At 39.8% G+C, this 19,467-nt stretch overlaps 1 protein-coding gene across 1 annotated transcript in view; it reads right to left on the minus strand.

Annotated features, from left to right (window-relative positions):
- Nucleotides 1–12,098, minus strand: part of zmat4a (zinc finger, matrin-type 4a) — a 119,811-nt gene extending 107,713 nt beyond the window's left edge. Inside the window, exon 1 of the mRNA XM_018669730.2 lies at nucleotides 11,953–12,098. Coding sequence (XP_018525246.1) covers nucleotides 11,953–12,039 — 87 coding nt within the window. The 5' untranslated portion in view covers nucleotides 12,040–12,098. The remainder of the gene's footprint in view (nucleotides 1–11,952) is intronic.
- Between the last annotated feature and the right edge of the window lie 7,369 nt (nucleotides 12,099–19,467).

Consider the following 19,467-nt stretch of genomic DNA (forward strand, 5'->3'; position numbering starts at 1 on the left):
GTACAACTCTCCTAAGAGCAACCGCTGCTCACTGAATTAACATGTCCCTCTCCTTGGTGATCAATTCATTAAGCTAATGGATTTTACTGTCAGATACATTGCTATAACTGCAAGAGGTTGACTCTCTTCTAAATGAGCTGAGAAAAATATTAATTTTCACCCTGTGTAATTGGATAAGGGGGGCATTGCAATCATAAAACAACACGGGGTTCTCTACACAATTCAATCATCAATATCTGATCAGAACAGCTGTTGCCAACATCATTACAGCCAGGCTCTCTCAGCACAGCATCATGAGCTCATTACAGTGGTTGTATTGCCACTTTGGTGAAGGAGAAACACAGGACAGACAAGTCATAGAGGGAACTATGTGCCGAGGCGTTGACGATCAAATTAGCAGGAAGCCAGCTTGTTTCTCACACCTAGTCAACACTGTTTACCGTCTGTCTTTGACTATGACGGGCCGCCAGCAAATCAGAAGAGGCAAGCTGCGCAGAGCCGGAAGCCTGAGGCTGGGGGGGGGGGAATAGAAAAAGCTGATGAAACAGTGGGAGGGAAGGAGTGCACAGATGAAAGGGAGGTCACAGCAGAGAGTGCCCAGCAGATGTTGCAGCTATAAAAGATCAGTTGTAATTCGTTAGGGAGGGTGTTAAGCTGGGAATCTGGACAAATGCCTGTGCAGACAAACTGGACTCAAGCTGGCCTTTCCAGTAGGTGTCCCTTTGGTGGAGGACAACTCAGATACTGAGTTCTCAACATCAGCTGCAGGGGGCATAACTGCTGTCACCACTCACAACACAAGAAATCTGACTTTGATATCAATGGCAAGTTCAAAGCAAGTCACATTTTAAACTCCCCTAAATGTCAATCACGCCACCAGATTCTGACAAAAAAAAGTCTCATTGGACCTGCAGACACTCCAGTGACAGCCCATGGAGCATGATGAGCCTTTGTGAAGCACACACAGTGTCTCTTTCAGGGACATCTTGACTCTGTGTGAATGAAAGGAAAGGTGTGTAATCGAGAACCAAACAAGCCACACTAGCAGCTCTATGACCAGACGATGATAAAAAAAAAAAAAAAGGGTAAAGGTAAAAGTTTTTACTGTGAGGAACATGACCACAAGTATCCTTAGCTTTCCATCTGAGCTGTCAGGTCATTTCTGTCTGAATGAGAAAATGTCAACACTAGATGAAAAGTTAGGTGATCAGAAACAGCACAAAAGGATATATCATTGTGCCAGTCCATGTCATAGATACTGAAATGTTTCACTGGATATGTGAAAATTTTGATCTACTGGTGGCAACTGAAGAAAAGACAGGGGATTACAGATATCACTAGGAAACATTCTCTGGGGAATACAAAATTTCTGTCTGTCCCTTCCATGGTTATTGAGACCCTTAATTGCAGTCAAAATATGTCGACCTACTGGTTTTGCTAGAATGTTGGTGGATTACCAAAGTCACTGGGACTCATTCTGTGTCATGGCAATCCAGTCAATATTTTTCATTTTGGCCTGGACCAACATGGTGGACCAACCTACTGACCAACACTGCTCATCACTAGCCTTTAGCACGGTATATCAGCATTTGCCTAATACCATTAAACCTACTGCAGTGAACAATGATCCCCTAGAACCAGAGCAAAATGATAACCAAATATGTTGCCTCCTCCTCCTTAGTTAATTAAATTTAGAGTGCTACTGTATTCACTTGGGGTGAGTCTGCACCTCCCACTCAGAGACCTCAGATTCTACTTGTGCAAAGCTGTTGTGGCAGATCAGCCTCAGACTGTTCTCTCCATCATTAAATTGTCAGAGAGTTGAAACCACAGAGCACAGTCCTTAAAAAAGGGAGAAGAGACATTTTAAAGGTCATGACTGATACCATCCCTTGATATCCAAGTCTGTTCTCATCTGTACCATAGCTGCACTGTGCATGTCTGCCTGCCTAACACCTGAACACCCATCACAGAGTAAACTCCATGTCATAGTTAAACACCTGAGGTATGTAAATAAAGGTGCAGAGAAAAGCCACCCTTGGTGAGATAACTGCTCAGCCGAGACACTTCTAGGCAATCTTGGCAATATTCATCCACTTCTTCCTAGTTATCCTAAAGCACTCCTAAAGCACACTTTTAGTCAGTCATTACTGAATTTAGGAGATAGAAGACCTTGTATAATTCATGACACAGAGACTTTAATTTAAGCTGTATCAAACAGGTCTATAAATTATAAAGCACCATTCATAGAGCTTTTACTTCTGACTTGCAAATCCTGAGAGCCAATGACTGCACCTCAGCTATTTGAAAAAGCAATCAGATGTACATACTGTAGAACAATAATGTTAATTCATAATTACATTTGTTATTATATTAAGTTCAAGACACACAAAGCAAAAGCAGTAGCTTAGTAATTTGACATAAACTGGCATATGTCACGAAATAAAAAAGATACATTATAATGAAAAGTTATTGCCACAGATTACCAATAATGCACTGTGGAATAGGAAATCTCATTATCTGAGTTTGGAAAATGATCAAGTACACTTTCCATAGACTGACTGTCTTGCATGCCAGCTGGATGAATTAGTATTCACTGGGCACTGGGCATCCATTCAATGACAGGAAATCATGTGTGGTGAGGATGGAATAAGAAGAGAGTCACAATGAGCTTTTGAGCCCACACTGAAAAAAGTGAAAGTACATACTATACTCCATTTACAAAGGAATTCAATTCAATATTAACAGCACTGTTATTTGGTGCAGTATCTAGCTATTCAGCCTGGATTGCCTCTGATAGACCAGTACTAATTAAAATTATTTTCAAATGCTTTTAGAGAAAAATAATAACCCATTTGAAAAATAATGGCTGAGACTGCTGCAGCCGGCTTCCATTGATTCACAGAATAAAGTAACCTTCACCAATAAAGTGTGGATGTATTTAATGGAGAATGATGATTACACATGGACGACTGTGGTAACTCATAAATTAGAAGTTGGTCATTCATTCTATATGCAGTATTACAAGTAATAAGTGCCAAGAACCCATGGCTTTGAGCTACTGTCACAAAGAACTGCTGAAGCACTTGATGCAGTAAAAGTTATAATGGGGCCCTTAAAAAAAAAGGCTCATAGTCTGCATATTTTACTTGAAAAACTATGACAATGACAAGCTCCAGAAAGTGTGAGCCAGTGTAAGTTACTGGCAGTACTTAGGCTTTAAAGCCAAGTCAAAAATAAGAGACTGTGAAGGAGTGGTGAGGCAAAAGGTGTTGTTTGCCCTGATGACTATGTAGTTTGTGAGAACCAGAACACCTCCAATTAAGAGCCTGTCTCTCTGCAATATGTAAAACTGATCTCCTAACCAAATATCACAGATTATGTTCATATCACCTTGTAGGTCACTTTTCACTAAACAATAGCTCTGCTAACACAGCACTGCTAATGCATAAATTGCATTTCTTATAACTGCTTCCCACAGCGTAGGTTACTGTGGTTATCCCCTTTGAGGCTTCAGTGGAAACACTTGTGTTCATGACTTGGCATGAAGGTCAGGGGATCACCAAAATTAATTCTGGCATTACATTTTGAGATACCTTATCACAGACCAAACTGTTGGTCACGTTTAAAGACATAGAGGAGTCTTATCATTAAGAATTATCCTCTGAAGACCACTGGTATCCCTGCCAAAATTCATGGAAATCTGGACAACTATTGCCAATATGTCTTGTTCTGGGCCAAAATTTTGGACAGACAATCTGACCAACCTACTGCCATTGCTACCCTCGGGACCTGTCGCCAGTAAAGCAAAAACCTTTGGAAACATTGCCTTAGAAAATGGGTCAGAATGACAGATGCTTAAGGCACAGGCAACACAAAGCAGTCATACCACTCATCATCTGTCATCACCTTAGCTTTGGGCAGTTATGCAGGGAAATAAAAACAGTAAACTGGGCTCTCTCTGACAGATGTTTCAATTCACCAAATTTAAAAAGCCAGACATAATTATGGTTTTAGTTATGGTCAGGGTTAGACTGACTTGTACCATAATAATATAGTATTCTGACGAGCTGTCCTTTTAATTATATACCCAATGTGGGCCATTGTGGTCATACAGTAATTCCTCCCTGACCACAACTCCATTAAAGCAGTCTGTAAATCATGCTGAAGAGCTGCTAACCCTGTTAAAGCTACTGAGAGCTGCTAAAGAATGTAAGGCTTCACTGCAGAGGTTTACAGTTCTGTAATTGTCTGAAAGTCGTCAGAGAGGATTTTCAAGTTTTTCCAATCTCTGAAAATCTGGTGCTGAAAGAGAAAGTTTAGATAAATCAATACATCATCCTCTTTTGTCAGACTGCTGCATCCAAACAAAATTTGCAATCTGTACAGCCAGTGATGATTAAATTGTCAGAGGTTGTGGCCCTTATAGTCCACCATTTATTCATATTCTCTGTAAGTCCTCTCCACAGCACCTACATTTTTCTCATTTTGCCTGACTTTGCAAGTGAAACAGATGAGTTTTAAACGCTCAGCACAGCAGAGAGAATCAATCACTGATATGGTACAATAGCCAGAATTGTCCATTTTAAATGAGTGGTAGTTATCTTTGCTGACCTGTTGCTGACAGTGAATGATGATAAGAAATAAAGTGAGCTTGTCGGTCATGAATTTTGGAGGGCCTCCAATGCAGCTCTCTGAGGCCAGGTATTAATGTAAAAGCCGATATAGGCAAGAATCATCAGACTGAAAAAGATGCCATCTAAAAGTCACTAAGTGTAGAGGTGAGAGATAAACACACTTCAGTCCTGAGTGGAAGTCAGCTAACACTGGGCAAGAGACAGGGTACATCTTGGCCAGATTGCCAGTGGTTTACAGAGGCAACTGGCTGAAAGTCATTCTTTGGAATTGTTGAGCACATCAACGCTGATATTTCATTCAGGCACAGCCACTGGTATACAGAATGTAGTCATGCCCATTTAATCACAGGGTCACCAGAATATGATGAATAATCTGACTGGCCGCAGTATGTGTCAGAATCATCTTTGTACCTTTAATACACAACTCACACAATATTTAATCTCTATCCCAGCAGCACTACTACGACATTGGTGTTAGGGTGAAGTATTAGGTAAAGCTGAAACAACTACTTTTATACTTTTAAACTGTAAAATGTCTCACTCTGTATATATCTAGGTCACAAAAAACAGGAACTCTAAAAGATCCAAATGAAGATTGTGTCTTTAAAATACAGAAACAGACTGAAATTGCAAACATCAATATCAGTATCAACCTCAAAAATCAAGTATTTGCTGGGCTATGGAAGCAGCAACAGTCCTAGTAGAAGGGTAGGGTTGGGTAATATGACATGATATAGTATAAATTTGTCTATTTTCAGGGATTCTATCACACTGTGGCAGTTCTCCCTATGATGTATTAAGCTGTATAGACCATTGTGGGCAGTGTTGCAAATCAAGGAGCAGGATTGCTCTGTGGTAAAATAGGATTTAAAGGATGGTTGCATCACTGTGATGACTGTGATCCATATACAGTTTCTCTGTTTATGGATAAATCTGTCTCAGATTTTCCAAAAAAATATATTATATCATGAGAATATATTGATATTGCCATTAGATATGTAACAATGATAAATCGATTACACAAAAATAAAATAATCTGGCAACTTTTTTGTTAGGGCAGTTCTTGCTATTTTCTGACATTGGGAAAAAAAAAGAGAAAAATAATCAGACTACTCTGTAACAAAAATGTTTGTGAGCTGCAGCTTTTCTTGGTTACTTGCCCCACACCAGTAACACTGTAGTATCAGGATTTGATTATTTTGCCATAAAATAGCAAACACTACAGCTGAGGCTGAAAGAAATGTTATTAGTTTTACATTTGATCATAAACCTAAGTATTGGACACAATGAAATTTTGATATGGTGCAAGATGAGAAGTCAGGGGATCATGTGCTCAGGGAAACATGAATATATGTATCCAATTTCATGGCAGTCTCTCCAATGGATGTTGGATGGATTCACTCAAAACTACAAATTTGAACTTCCTGGTCAGAGAACCACTATCATTAGCAGGATTCATAGTCAGTGAACCATGAACGTCTGTAGAAAATTTCATAGCAATCTATAGTTGAAGAGATATTTCAGTCTGGACCAAAGTGGTGGATGAACCAACAGTTTGACAGTGCTGTCTGCAAAGCCACATTGCTAGCATGAAACAAATCTGGGGATCCATATGAAACCAAAAAAGTTGTATTAATATTGAAATGAATACTAGCTGATATGGTACAAGGTCTCTGATAAGCAAAGGCATAAAGCATGATGTTCTTATAGCAACAAAAAAGGAAGGAGGTTGGGTTGGATATGTCAACCAACAATGTGACTTTGACAAGGGAAGTTCCAGTTTGCATCTGTTCCAACAATAGCAGTTAATGTGGATTATTTAAAGACAATAACAACTTATTTTGTCATTTAGGTTGGAGAACTTGGTCATTTCTCACCGTAATATAGTTACACTGTAATTGTAATTAATGATATATCCACCAAATCATCATGACCCCAAGTAAGACAAAAAATAAAACATGTATAGAGTAGTCATATACTGTGTTTTATTTTTCCTTACACAGCTACAACTTACTCATCTCTAGCGTGCAAATGTGACTTAACTGTTTGGGTCAATTGCCCTGGGGTAACTGAAGAAATGGTCAGCTTTTGGTTCTAGTTGACCTTTATCTTGTTAAATGTCACTTGATGTCCTTTTACAGTTCGGTATTAGCATATCTTTGAGTAGTATGTTGTATTGCAGATAAATGAGACTACTTGCTGGTAGGTGATTTAGTAAGGAAGACAGGAAAAGCTGCAGATAAAAGGATGAGAGCAGTTGTCTGGCCTCCCTGTGCTCAACTGTGACCTGTAAGGTCCATGGAAACTGTTACCTCTATCATCAGCAGCATTTTGTCCAGCTGGTGCTCTGGGGCCAATGAGAAACTCCAACATTGCTCCTGGGGGGCGAAATTAGCCAGACTGGATGAGTGAGGCTGCACGCTCACACAGCAGAGACTGTACTTCCTATCCCAGAGCCCTGTGCACTGATCTGCCTCCCATTCTGTCTCTATCACTCTACTGCTTTGGCCTTGAGGAGACAAATTCAAGCCAAATTGTAATGCCATGCCTCGAGGTCAAAACAATGAGCAGTTACTTTGTGTTTGCTGCTAAGTGGACTATTCCCATGCAGTGTGACCTAAGCGTGGTCCACAGATCTGCTGAGTGAAAACATTAGCACGCACACTGGGCAGTCTGCCTGCACTTCAGTAATATAATCAGCTTGGTGTTCAGCCAGAGCAGACATTTAGGGCAAATGTTGAGTTGGTGTGACAATAAAATTGTGACACTGGTCAGTTTTAATGAGATTAATTCTTTCCAGTGTGGGCACAACATCAAGCTGGAGGATTTAAACTCAAATCATGTGCTGTCAAAGAAACACTACAGCCTGAATATTGCAACAGACACCTGTTGCATGAGACTGTAGCTTCAGTAGCTTGAACAATACACCCGGTTGAGTGCAGTTAAATTCTTTCCCTGAAAAAAGGCTTACTACATCTTATTCACTCAGCACCTTACTCTTACTGTAAGGTGAAGTATTGAGTCCATTGGAGACTTACAGCCAAGTTACAGCCAATCAGGGAATACAACATAATATTTTTTTTTTTTCTTGAGCACGTAGCTTGAAATACAACCATTGGGCTGTCCAGTTAATTATACATATCATTATTTCAATATGTTGAATCATTACTTAAATGTATTAGATGGTCTATGACTTATCAATTTATATTGATGACCTGTAAATACTGCAATAGGCATCTTTTTTTCCTTCTGTGGCAACTATCTCACAGCTGCATCCACATTTCTTTCTGAAGGAAAAAAACCATTGCGAGGCCAAAAGTTAATAACAAGTGGGAACGAGATCCCATTCCGTGGCCACAAAGTGTCTCGTGCTAATAATTACTCCGTGCCTAATGGCAAGTGACTGAGATATGTACTTTGTAATTCATTCCAAAGTTAAAATAAAATGAAAACAAGTCAAAACTGTCCATGTTTGCAAGCAGTTCCTGATAATACCCCTGCCAGTAAGTCAATAAACAACTAATAATAATTTTATTGTGGCCACAAGTCATTGATCTTGTTCCCTTGATTTTATAAAGCATGGCTGCGACTTAATGATCTCGTTCCCCCGCAAGTGTAGGTCACGGAATAGGATCTCTTTACCACCCGTTATTAATTTGAGGCCATGCAATATTTTTGTTCCTTCAAATGTCACCAGAGGAGCTCCATACTTTTACTCCCAAGAGTACAGGAAAATAAAGTTCAAAATACTGGAGTTACCCCTTAAACAATGAAGACATTCTCTCAAAAGTAAGACACAAGTCAGCTAATGAGAATTCAGACTGTGTAGTGAAGTGTAGAGAAGACATCATACAGTATGTCCTGTGCCAAACACTGGAATATTAAAGGGACTTTCCATCAGGTTGGTTTATATCCAAATCAGAAAACAGATTAAGAACTCTTCGTATCCAAGGAAACAAGTGAAGTCCCATCTCATAGACTGCATGACAAAATGACACAGTAAGCAGCACCTCAGGCACTTCAGGCACCTCAGAGTACATTTGATAGAAATCCTCAAAGCCTAAGTTTGCAAGTTCACAGGGTCGACATTCAGATTCAGCTGATATCTGCTGGATTATGATTATTCTTTTTATACTAAATCTCCCTCATTCCCCCCTGGTCATTTTCCTTATTGGCTTAAGTGTGACATCAGTTGGTGGTAAAAATGTACACTTAAACTCATTTACAGGAGACATTTGTGAGACAAGATCTTAAAATATCTGCTATCTTTTAAATATAGAATTATCAATTGGAATAATTGTTATTATCTTGTCAAGCAAATGCTTCATTTAACTGGTACCCTTGAAAAAGTGGTTTGTTTTATACTCAGTGCTATCAATCACTGTAAGATCAGGTGTCACTTTTTAGACAGTAAGGACAGTCAGACTGTTGTTCGCCAGATTCAAGGTCAGTCTGGATGCTTTTAAGTTTTATCACAAGAGATTCATCACCTTTGATAAAGTACACATCCTTTACTAAGCTGTTTGCTTCAAAACAACTTGTGAAAATAAATATGTTCAGCTCAGATTTTTGAAGCTCTTTGTTACAATGTGCTATTTATAAGAATCCTGGGACCCATCTCAGTTGACCTTCTAGGAAAGAAATAATAGAGACGGAGCTAAAAACAACTGCAGCAAGAAGGCAATAGAAAGCAACAAAGAAGCAGGGCAATTTTAACTTTACAAAAGCAAACAATTACTGATGATATCGAAGCACTGAGCTTCAAAGTCTTTTATTTACAGGCTGAACAAATTACAGACAGCAGACAGGGGAATGGAAGTGTTTTTTCCCCACTTCAAGTTTTCTGAAAATAGAAAGGATGACTTGAGGGCCTGGACAGATGCAAGAAATCGCTGGAATGTTAAAGAAAGGGTCGATGAAGGAGCTTTATCATCTGTGGCTGTTTGTAATGTATAGCTGTTAAATGCACAACTTTCACAGAGTGTCTTAGAGGAGAGCAGAACTGATAGAGACAGGTTTGTGTCACAGTAAAAATTTCAAAAAGCTTCGACAGTGCCAAGATGGAGCCATCTTGTGGTCTCCAGGAGGAGATGGTGATGATATCATGCACCTTCTCAGGGGAAAAAGTAAATTGTCTTTTGACAAGGCAGACGGAGACGGTGCTCTGAGCGCCTGGTTGGTGAAACACTGCATTATTCTGTTTCTCATTGTGCTGGAAGCTGCAGAATAAAACATATCCATATCTGCATTTTGAATATGTGTGCAACAGAAAAGGAAGCCTCCTGTTTCACAATGAAATATATACTGTTTGAACAAAGTGACACCCACTGTAATCATAAAACAAAGTGTCGACTAAAAACAAATTATGGCTCTTTCCCAAGGATTCTCTTCCATGTATCTGTTTAGGATTACACATATTTTGGAGTTACTTTTACAGTTAATGCGGTGCTGATCTCCTTGTACTCTCAGTAAACAGTGAAATACAGCAAACTGGAGACTATTTGTCATAAACAGACAACTAATTAGGAACAACTCTGATAATCAATTAATTATCTTTTTTTTTTCAGGAAAAATGACAGAAAGTCACTGATTGATGTGAAGATTGTTTTCTTTGTCTGTTCTGATAGTAAAATGAACATATTTGGAATATCGACTTTGGTTGGACAAAACAGAACATGTGTGATGTGAAAATTACAAAAATGAACTGATTAATCAAGAAAATAACCAGCAGATATATTGATAATGATAAATGAAAAATGCTACTGGCCTGTTTTAGAATGCCAAAGTGAAGCTGTGTATTGGGAAGAACTGTAGAACACAGAGAATTTCAATGCTGCATCTAATAAAAAAAAGAAAGCCACCTGAGAGACATCAAAGCAAAGAGTGTAACAACAGTGTTCCATATTTTTCTGTTTTGTTTGTTTTTCTGAGGAAGAGGGAAATGGCCACTGAAGTCCTGAATGACAAATACATCAGCACAGAGAAATCAGAAAAACATGATGAAGGAAAAAAATAACAGATTTTCTTATTTTTTATCTTTAACTATTTATATGATTTTGAGCTGAAATAATTTGATCATTAATCAATCAACGAAGCATTCAATAATTAAGTGTTTCAGTCTTTTTTGCCAGAAGCTTGTAATGCTATATATAATAGAACAACTTCAGATTTTTGAGAAAAAACGAGCTGTTTGAAAAAGCCATCTTGGGTTCTTGGAGATTAGATTGGGTTTATGATATTGTATTGACAAAGTAATTAATCACTGATACCAGAAAATAAAAGACTGATCATCAACAATCTTTATTTGCTGCCCTCCACAGCTTAACAACTACAGCGCTGGGAGTCTTCTCTTCTCTGGTGTGCTACAGGTCTGAACCAATAATTCCACACAGTCGTGAATTGGTACACAAATAGGTGATAAATTCTGACCTGCACTCTGCTACATCAACCACTAATAAAGGAAAAAATAAACAAAGAGAGCTTATTTCTAAAATCTCCTGTCCTCCTCACTTTGACATTATGACCCACTGTGTCAGCTGATCTGATGGGAATTCATATTACCTCTAACCAAGCACTATAAACTCCTCCACAGAGGTGAGGAAGGTGTGTTAAGCTCCCCCCGCTACACCTCGGCTTCTAATCCACCTTAAATGTCACCTTGAGAGAATCGCCAAGCCGTTCTCCCGAGTGTGGAAAAGGGGGGGGGGGGAGTTGATGCTGACACTGTTAGTAAATATTCATTACACTTTGTTCTCGGTGAAAATGAAAAGCCACAGACTGCAGGAGTAACCTTATTTTGAAACTCTGAAGACTACTCAGATTGTGTCTGTGGCTTCAGGAGTTCTGTTATCACTGACCTGTATCATGTGTTATTGAAAGTTGAACCTCTGATTGGAATAGTGACAGCATTTCTGGTTGACGGGCAATGCCTCGTTAATACTAAGGGGACCCCCTTAAGGACCCCCCCCTAGGGTGTCCCCGGACTCCTCGCAGACCGTCGCTCGCCAGCCTGCAGGACCTGTTTATGAGACGTGAGGTCAACCTCCACCAGGTTGCTCCGCTCACTTTTTAAACCTCCATGGCACTGTCTGCCGCCGCTCCGCTCCGTCTCCCGGCGGAGGCACGCAACAAGAATCTCGGCGAGGAAAGAAAATCAGCATGCAACACGACAACCATGCCTTTCCCCTGCAGTAAAGCATTTCCATAAGGTCACACTTACTCCTCAGCACCCCTGCACGCCTCTTATCAAACACAGTACAGGATAAAAGAAGAGGAAGAAGATGGGACTGGCAAGTGGGATGTAAAATAAATGTACCTGTAACTCCACACTGTAGCCCTGGTAGAAGTGCGTCGGGAACACGGCCAGCTGATGTTGCACTTGGAGGGAAACTGTATAATCCATTAACCAGAAGATGCTGAATAGCTACAGACAGAGCGGGAGACGCGTCTACTGTTGGCAGCAGTACTACACTGTAGTACAATCTGCCGCTGCTCTCCGCCCCGCTGCGCTCCCATTGGCCGCGCGGCGCTCATCAGCCGCGTCAATTCACTCGAGGCAGGGTGGGAAGTGGCAGCCCGCATCAGCAAATATGTTCTGGTCTGAGCTAAAACCATTCATATATACAGAGAGGAGCCAGGACCGATGAGGAAAGATTAGCTTTTTACTAAAGTTATGTCTTTTGTTATCTCCAGTATTGTCCATTATTATTATTATTATTATTATTATTATTATTATTATTATTATTATTATTATAAGTTGTTGTTGTTGTTGTGAGCATCAGCAGTAGCAATAGCATGGTATTCATAGCCGGCACTTTAGAAAAGTATAGATATCTCCCTTTTCCCTTCACAATGGGCTTTTTCTAAAAATAAGTCTATATATATTAGATTTTACATGTAACCAAATTTCCAAAAGTGAAGTTACTGAAAACTGTCATCAGTTTCTCATTACGTATTACTTCACTGATTATTCAGTAGAAAAAGTGAAGTATAAGTAGATAACAGTAGAAAAAGTTATGTATATACATACACATATATATGAACATATATGTTCATATATATTAACTTTTATTAAGTTACCCAGAGGGCTGCAGTGGTTAGCACTGTCGCCTCACAGCAAGAAGGTTCCTTTTCTGTGTGGAGTTTGCATGTTCTCCCTGTGCCTGCGTGGGTTCTGTCCGGGTACTCCGGCTTCTTCCCACAGTCCAAATACATGCAAGTTAACTGGTGACTCTAAATTGTCCGTAGATGTGATTTTGAGTGGGAATAGTTGTTTATCTATATATGTTGGCCCTGCAATGGACTGGTGATCCGTACAGGGTGTACCCAGGGTGTCGCCCAATGTCAGCTGGGATAGGCTTCAGCCCCCCCGTGACCCTTGACAGATAGAAAATGATGGATTAATTATAACAAGCAGCTAGCTAGTAATTCCAAAATGGTCAAGGGTAAACTAGGAATTCAGGTGGTCTTGAGCTGCACATTCTGTGTTAGTCTGCACAGTACTGACCTTTCCACGACTCCTGGTGGTGCTGTACTGAACATGGGCACCTTAGCTACAGTATCAGTCTTGCTAACATCATTTTAGAGACTCATTTCAGAAAGAGTTTTATAAGAAACCTAATAGGTGATATTTTTCAATTTGAATGTCTTTTTTGTCTTGTCTCGATGTGGGGACATCTTTCAGTTCAAGCACCAATAATGGAAGAAGCTTCAGCGATGTTAGTACGCCATTACTGAGCTTAGCACACACCCTCCAACTCTGAATAAACCTACACTACGACACTACGACTACACTAAGAACACACAACATGTAAATAAAACCATTTTGCAATTACTGGTGGTCGCATTTCTCCTCTTTTGGTAGACCAGCCACCACCTCCCACCTAAAGCCCCTGCGCCAAGCTAATGAATCAACCTGTCCTCTGAACCAAAGAGACCATTCTGCTGTCAACACACCACAAGGTAAGATAATGACAATGTTGAGTATACAGCTTTTTGTGTTTCCCTCTAGTGCCCAAAAAATCTCTTATTGCTGATTCAAATTTACAGACTAAAAGAACACTAGAACGACTAAAGTGCTCCAGGTTGCTTAAACTACCAAATTCAAAGAAAAATACAGAGGACATGACCTCTGTCCTACAGCTACACAAGGTCCTAAGTAGTACTAGAAGTACTACTGCTGGTAGTAGCAGTAGTTGCTGTTGTAGTAATAGTGTAGAAAAAGAAGTAGTATAAGGAGCTGTAGTAATGGTACTATTGAAAGATACTGTATTAGACATAGTATATTTAATGTTCAGTTACTTGCACTGCATAATTTTATATTCTGCTGATATTTGATAGATAAATATGCTCTAAAAGAAAATAAAACCAATCAGCTTCGGTGGCGTCTTCCCAAAATAAATCACTCCCTTGAGGGCAGACCTAACAAAATGACACCAAGAAACATTTGGTGTCAGTGGGGCCAGATCTCTCAGCTGATCATTTGGTGGTTACAAGTAATAACACATCAATATTATTTAAAGTCATCTGTCATGATGTAACAAAACAGGTTTGAAAGTTTTTCTAGCAAATGGGGACAAAAACTTTGCCACAAAACTCAGGGTTTCAACAAGTCATCCAGCCTACACCACAAAATAGCTCAAGCATTAAAGTTCATTCTTGACTTTGGAAACAGTGGTTTGACAACTCAAGGTCAACTTTCAAGCTTTTTCCAGTTTAGAAAAAGGTCATTTGTGATGGTACTGAAAAGGTGATGAAAAATGATGTGGCTCCATTATTGGGACATCAGATCAGAAAAGTTCATTTCTTCCTTTTTAAGTTTATTGTGGAGGGCAGTGACAAATACTGAACTGATACCGGTTCAAGGTCTTCACATGTTACAGTGCAGATGCACCTTATACCAACAAGACAGCATAGTTTGTCATGTGTTCAAAAAGCCATTAAATGACAGGTACAAAAGCATGCATGATCTACCACCTCTGTGGTTAAGGTCCAGTATGGTCAGGCAACTGCTACAGGATAAAGGAAAGAGGGTTTCATTAGTTGGCGACAAGTGAGACTTTATATTCAGTCTGATGTTCAGACAGAGGAATGACCAAAGTAACAATGTCTTTGGTTGTGTAAATGTGAGCTTACTGCTGCTACACTCCTCATCAGTGAGATAGTAATTCAGTTGCTGTAGCGTACAGTGGGAACAACTTACTAATTATGTTGCCCTAAGGCTTCAGGACTGTATTAGACTGTTGATGCTTGGTGTGCAGGAGGAGCAGCAGCTGTCATTCCACATAAACAGAATAAGTCAAGAGTTTGAAAAAGATACTGACAAGCTCCTAGAGATGGCCCCAGCACCTCCTCCTTCCAGGGCTGCTTCAGAATGTGGGTTGAGGTTTAAAGGTGGTGCATAGCTGCAGGGCAACATTTATGTGCAAATAGGGTCGGCGATGCAATTTGCAAAATATCTCCACCGCTGATTATTTCAACTAGGTCAGAATATTAGGTCAGCACAGAATTGCATTTGATGGAAAGAGAGAGAGAAAAAAAAAAGCTAGAGTGGGCAAATGTCTTTCATCTGCCCTTGAGCGCAGTGCCCATGGTCCAGATGGTTGGACTGTCATGACAAGCTATGTTTGCAACAGGAAACATGTCACATCCTCGGGGGCTTCTGTGCACCACATTTACATTTTCGGCATTTATCCAGAGAGTATTGCTGTTAGTGAGCAGGTAGGTGTTCAGTGGGGTACCTGACTGATAACTGACGCGCCGGCTGCTGCACGGAATCAAACCTCTGACCTTCCAGTTGGGAACAGAGTCAGCCCTGCCACCAGGACACCCTGCTCCCTTTGGAGAAATGCTCTTTGATCACAGCTGCATGTTGGCCACTGAATGGAGCTGTTAGAAGAGAAAATGTGTCAGGGCCAGATGATCTATTTTTGTTCATTTGTAGATTTCTTTGCATCTCATTACTCAGTACTTAGTGGTAGAATATATTCATGATATGCATTATGGAGGAGTGGTTGTAGCTGAGCGCTGAATATTAATTCTTCCATCTTTTACATCGTTTCCAAAACCGGATTCCCACCTCTTTTATAGGCCTGGCATGTTAGCGGCATATTTGCATCAAATTGAATGTAGTTACAGTCTTTTAAAATGGTTTGTCATAGACTGCTGCACTTAGCAACAGAGGACATAAAAGGAAAGACTCCCGTTTAAATAAGAGCACTAACTCCCTGATATCTCACGAAGCATGAGCAGCAAAATATAGGCCATTCCTAAAGGTTGTGGATTTATGGGTGAAATCCCTGCCTCCAGTAATAGAATACAATTTCACCAGGCTCCCTGAAGAAAGAAGCAGAAATCATCTCTCCATAGACAATGGATTCTCACCAAGAGTTCAAACAAATGTGTTTTCAATGAGGTTATATTAGCACACACTAAACACAGCAGGCAGCTGCAATTAAGCTTCTCAAACCTGGCCCAGTTTGTCGAGGGGAGCCTCCGTGTCAGCCTGCTGCACACCTGCCTGTCTGTGGCTGGCACACTCTTTTGGCTTCGGTTTTGTCTCCTATTTTTCCAGTTTGAGCTGCCACACAAAGAGAGTGAATGTCACCATCAGTCAATCTCTGCCTTGTAGCCCGTAGCAACCAACCAACAACATGGGCATCAAACTGACTGTGACCGTGAACGCAGGAACAAAAGCCAGCCATCCTACTCATTATAGTTTATCTTTAAAACAAGCAACTGTTTTATTGGACCGACAGTATGAGTAGAAGTGAAATATATACATTCACATGCTAATGGACAATGGGGGGGGCTTGTTGAGCTTTCATGACCACTGTAGCTTTGTGATGTAATGACACCATAAGTAGCAAAAGCAGCTGCAGCATCAGAGGATAGTAATCACCACAGGAGGTTGCTTGTCAGGGAAACATAAGCATACTGTAGGTCATTATTTCTGGTGAAGACAGTCTCAAAGATCCTCTGCAGCATAGTGCCGTGCCATGCCATACTTAAAATTTCCACTCGTTTTGGCAGATGAACTGTGAAATTTGACAGCCATCATGCCTAAATAGAGGAAAGGAGCGCTACCCACAGAAAAACAGACTCAGAGAGAGTCAGGGTTTGACTCAGAATTGGTCACTAGGAAGTGAAGGGCAGAGAGAACAATGAACACCCACTAACAAAATCCTTTGAGATGCAAATAACAAATGAACGTTCCAGCGCGCAAAACATTTTCAAGTCAAAACCTTTGTCAGTGCTAAAACTGATGTGTGTGTACACCTTCATGCACACACATACTCCTGCTGGACTGCAACCTGCTGTACTCATGTATCTGGAAAAAATGACGCCATATGTTACATCACACTCTGACTACAGATATCAACATAACTACATCATACTTACTATAACTTGCCACATATGGCACATCGACATCCATGGTTGCAATCCTAGAAACAGAAACGAGTGTGATCAGTGTAGATTCACTGCCTAAATGACAGAAAAGAAGCTTCATGAAATAAAACAGGCCTAAAACAGAGAATTCCCTCATAATGATAATGTTCGAGCTCAAGAGGAATCTGTCCTATCTAAGTTGAATTAGACCAAGTGATGTTATTGAGGTCTGGATAAAAACATCAGCCTGGTACTCTGATCTTAACTTAATATAAACACAAACAAACACACACACACACACACACACACACATCTGCCAAAAAGCACAGAGAGGCCAGACAGAGGAGACAATAGGCCCTGGAGACTGGCATGACAACGGTGGAGATGACAGGTGAAATATGAGTTCCACTGATGCAGGGAGCAGGGGGATAAAGCAGCCGGGTTATCTCTCTCCCTCTCTCTCTCTCTCTCTCTCACTCTCTCTCTCTTACACACACACACACATACACACACAATTTAGTTGCACTTCAGTCCTTCTTCTGGTTCTTTAGCTACAGTTTACATCCCCCTTTTAAAACATTTCCATCTCTTAGTGCTACTTCAACTGCTTCTTCATTCAAATTCAAGCCAGCAGTGCTGTTCAGTTTTAGCTTTGCCAGAAGGCAGCAATCCCACTGTGATTTCCTCAGAAATTGCATTTTGTAGTTACTTGCCAGTGCTGCTAAAATTTCATGCAAAAAATAGAATTTCCAAAATCACAAACTTTTTTATATCAGCAACTGAAGGTTAAACCTGAAGTTACCTCACTGCAGTAATTCCGTAATGTTGTTTCATAGTGCACCCCCTGACTGTACCCCTCTGCCACAGGACACCAATTACTTGACCAACTTCTAATAATAATAATAATAATAATAATAATACATTTTATCTATAAGCACCTTTCTGGTCACTCAACGACACTGTACAATAAGCAATAAAACAATGGATAAAACTAACATACAGTGACATAACAAAACAATAGATAATATTAACATAAAAGAAAAGAAATGTAGGGTGGTGAGGTTGCAGTGAGAATGGTTAAAGTGAGTAAGCAATCTTAAACAGATGAGTTTTGAATCTGGATTTGAAAACAGGAAGAGAGTCGATGTTTCAACATTTTGAACAAGTTCATTTCCAACCCTGATCATTTTCTCTCCTGTAAAGACCACATAAGGTATACTGACATTAACCAAAAACTAGCTTTTAAAGAATAAAGGTGTTTCAGCATAGATGCTAAAGCAGCTGCTAAAGCAGCTGACTGAGTCCAACACCACAACAAAAGGCACTTTAGTAAACAGGCGATTAGCAACAGAACATAAGAGAACATAATGTGAATATTTAGTCAACACTGACACTGCATACATTACCATTATTACAATAAGAGGAAGTGTACCCCTTAGGAGAAATATAATGAACAGCAGAACCAACAACAGCAGTTCTACAGGCTCTGCTCTGTCCCAACAGTTGAGGCAGAAGTCTATATTGGTTTGTATTATTATGACATGGAGTGATTCATGTTAACCAAGTCTGGATGGTCTCAGTTCAGTTTTCAGGTTTTGAGGATGGATAAACATCTGTTCACCTGAAACAGATCCAGAGATAAATTTGAATTCAACACAATGAGTCAATGTAGTTTCGTTTTAAAATTTTATGACTTTACGCAAGAGTTGTGGAGACAGTGATCTACAGAGTTTAAACAGTCTCTTAGAAATGTTTGAGTTTGTTTGGTCAAATATGTTTTGTAAGTTGATGAGGAGTGTAGCAAGCACAGTATTTTGACATCAGAGGGTTCACAATCTAGTGCAACACGCCAGTGGCAGACACTAACTTATTATTTTGAGGTACCTCAGGCCAAGTATTTCTAGGATTTGTTTCACACTTATATTCATTTGATAGCTTTAGTTACAGGTTACAGTGAAGGGTGATCAGCAAATAAAATATTACTAATGATACTTAAAGAGGGAAAAGGTTCCTACTGGTAAATTTAACTACACAATAAGAACAAGATTAACAACATTTCCCTGAAAACTTTTCTTACCCCACAGTATACCCCATAAATTCACAGTATTTACCAAAAACATATACTGTAGTATAAATAATATAGTATAATTTATGCTTTCCTCTAAAATGTTAGCACCTGTAGGAACCAGTGAGTATTTTATTGGTACTTGATTCATACAATGAAATTCAACTGTAGTTGCAGGCTGTGTAATTAGGGGTTCATCAAAAATATCTGAAAGGAAAAAAATGTGATTTGGGCAAAATTATGTGTATTTGCAGTCTGCATGTGCAATGATTAAATGTAATTTACATGAGGCAGGGCTGACTGGGTCATATTGGTTTTAGTAGTTGTTGTCCATAGTGTCCCTGAATATAACACATCACTACCATGGTCAACCCTCCC

Source organism: Lates calcarifer, linkage group LG13, assembly GCF_001640805.2.
Source record: "Lates calcarifer isolate ASB-BC8 linkage group LG13, TLL_Latcal_v3, whole genome shotgun sequence".
Taxonomy (NCBI): Eukaryota; Metazoa; Chordata; class Actinopteri; family Centropomidae; genus Lates; species Lates calcarifer.